Genomic DNA, 1970 nt, shown 5'->3' with positions numbered 1-1970 from the left:
GGCCACCATGGGGTGTGTGACACGGCCACCATGGGGTGTGGGACATGGCCACCATGGGGTGTGTGACACGGCCACCACAGGTGTGTGACATGGCCACTGTGGGGTGTGTGACATGGCCACCGTGGGGTGTGGGACATGGCCACCACAGGTGTGTGACACAGCCACCATGGGGTGTGTGACATGGCCACTGTGGGGTGTGTGACATGGCCACCATGGGGTGTGTGACACGGCCACCATGGGGTGTGGGACATGGCCACCATGAGCTGGGGACAGTGGGGTGGTGGCTTGACCACTGTGGGGTCACTTGGGGCCACTTCAGCCATGGGGACACATCCATGGGGACACAAGCCAAGGGGAAGGGATGTGATGGGCGGACACATGAACCTGGTGGGGTTTTTTTGGGAATCACAAAATCCGTGGACATCCCAGAGTGGCATCTATGGGCGCCATCCTCTTTATTGTAGGGACACAAACTCTTCTGTGAGGTTCAAACCCCACCAAGACCTGGTGGTCAAGACCCCATCAGCATTTTGGGGGTTCACGGGGGCTCCTCCACAGCAGCACCCCAATGTTCTGGAGGAGGGACTGGCTCCTCCGTGACCCTAAAAGCACAAAGGGGATTTTTGGTTTTGGTTCCTCTGTGTGAAGCTCTCGTCTTCCTCCGGAAAGGGCAGTGCCAGCATCTCCTCCCAGGGAATTTCCAGCCAGGAGTAGAAGAGAAACAATAAAAAAATGGAATAAAAATAAATTAAATTATAACTGTGAGTCGGTGCTCTCGCCAAGCAAAGGGTGGTGGCACAAGGTGACATTGTGGTGGCACAAGGTGACATCTCTTTTCTAAGCCTGAGAGTGAGGTTTTTCTCACGAAAACTGAGAATGTGAGGCAAAAAAAGAGGGCAAAATTCATCCCAAAAATGGGATTTGAGGGTTGGATCCTGCTGGGGAAGGAACCTGTTGCTTCCTCGTGTCCCAGGATTGACCAAAGCGCCCCAGTTTTGGCAGCAGAGGGGAATGGATGAGGTTTGGGCTCCCACCTCCCTGTGCAGGAGAGGTCACTGAGGTGTCAGCACTGGAGGGTTTGGGGCTGATTTCAGCAAATTTGGGTCAGAAACTCAGCCACGTCCTTTTAGGAAAACCCCGAATGATGGATTTTCAGCTGGCCACGATTCAGGGACGAGAATTCCCCCGTGTCCCTTGGAGGACTGTCACCCGGGGCACAAATCACTGATAAATTATAAGCATAATTATAAAATTCAACAATCCCGCCAAGCTGCGGGGTTCTCTGGGGCACAGACCGCACGGTTCCGACACTTTCGGGAAGGGATTCGGGAAGTTTCCAGGCGGGATCTGGGCCCGACCCCGGCTCCGCGCGGGACGGGAAAGGGGTGCGCTGGCCCTTTAAGGCACAGACAGGTGCGGCAGTGCCTCACCGCGCGGGGGGCGGGAGCGGCGGGGGTTGAGTGACAGGGCGGTTAGCCAATGGAAAGGCAGAGTGAGGAGGATGCAGCCAATGAGAGGGCGGGGAGGGGAGAGGGCGGGGCTGAGCGGAGCGGGGCTCGCTGAGGGGCGAAGAGGGGTCCGGTCAGATTCGGCTGCGTTCGGCCCCGTTCGGCTCCGCTCGGCTCCGCTCGGCCCCGCTCGGCCATGGCGAGGCGGACGGCGGCCCCCGCCGGGCCCCTCATGGACGATTTCTCCTTCGTGAGCCCGGTGGTCAAGTACGTGCTCTTCTTCTTCAACCTGCTCTTCTGGGTGAGTGCGGGGGCACCGGGACACCCCATTCCCCGAGGATGTCCGCGTCCTGGGGCTGTCTCCATCGCTGCACCCCATTGGGACAGCGCCATCCCCAGGGACTCCCCAGCCCTGAGATCCCACTGGGACCACCCTGGGGCTCTCTCCATCCCTGTTTGGATCCCTCATCCCCAGGGACCCCCAGCCCTGAGATCCCACCAGGACCACCTTGGGGCTCTCTC

At 59.0% G+C, this 1970-nt stretch overlaps 1 protein-coding gene across 3 annotated transcripts in view; it reads left to right on the top strand.

Annotated features, from left to right (window-relative positions):
• Positions 1 to 1534: 1534 nt before the first annotated feature.
• Positions 1535 to 1970, top strand: part of TSPAN33 (tetraspanin 33) — a 7482-nt gene continuing 7046 nt past the window's right edge. The window contains exon 1 of one of the 3 annotated variants that reach the window (XM_033514684.1): positions 1535 to 1749. In XM_033514684.1, coding sequence (XP_033370575.1) covers positions 1645 to 1749 — 105 coding nt within the window. In that variant the 5' untranslated portion in view covers positions 1535 to 1644. The remainder of the gene's footprint in view (positions 1750 to 1970) is intronic. The other 2 variants (XM_015626970.2, XM_033514683.1) reach the window with 2 other exon arrangements.

This window comes from Parus major, chromosome 1A (genome assembly GCF_001522545.3).
Source record: "Parus major isolate Abel chromosome 1A, Parus_major1.1, whole genome shotgun sequence".
Taxonomy (NCBI): Eukaryota; Metazoa; Chordata; class Aves; order Passeriformes; family Paridae; genus Parus; species Parus major.
This window is presented reverse-complemented; position numbering and strand designations above follow the sequence as displayed.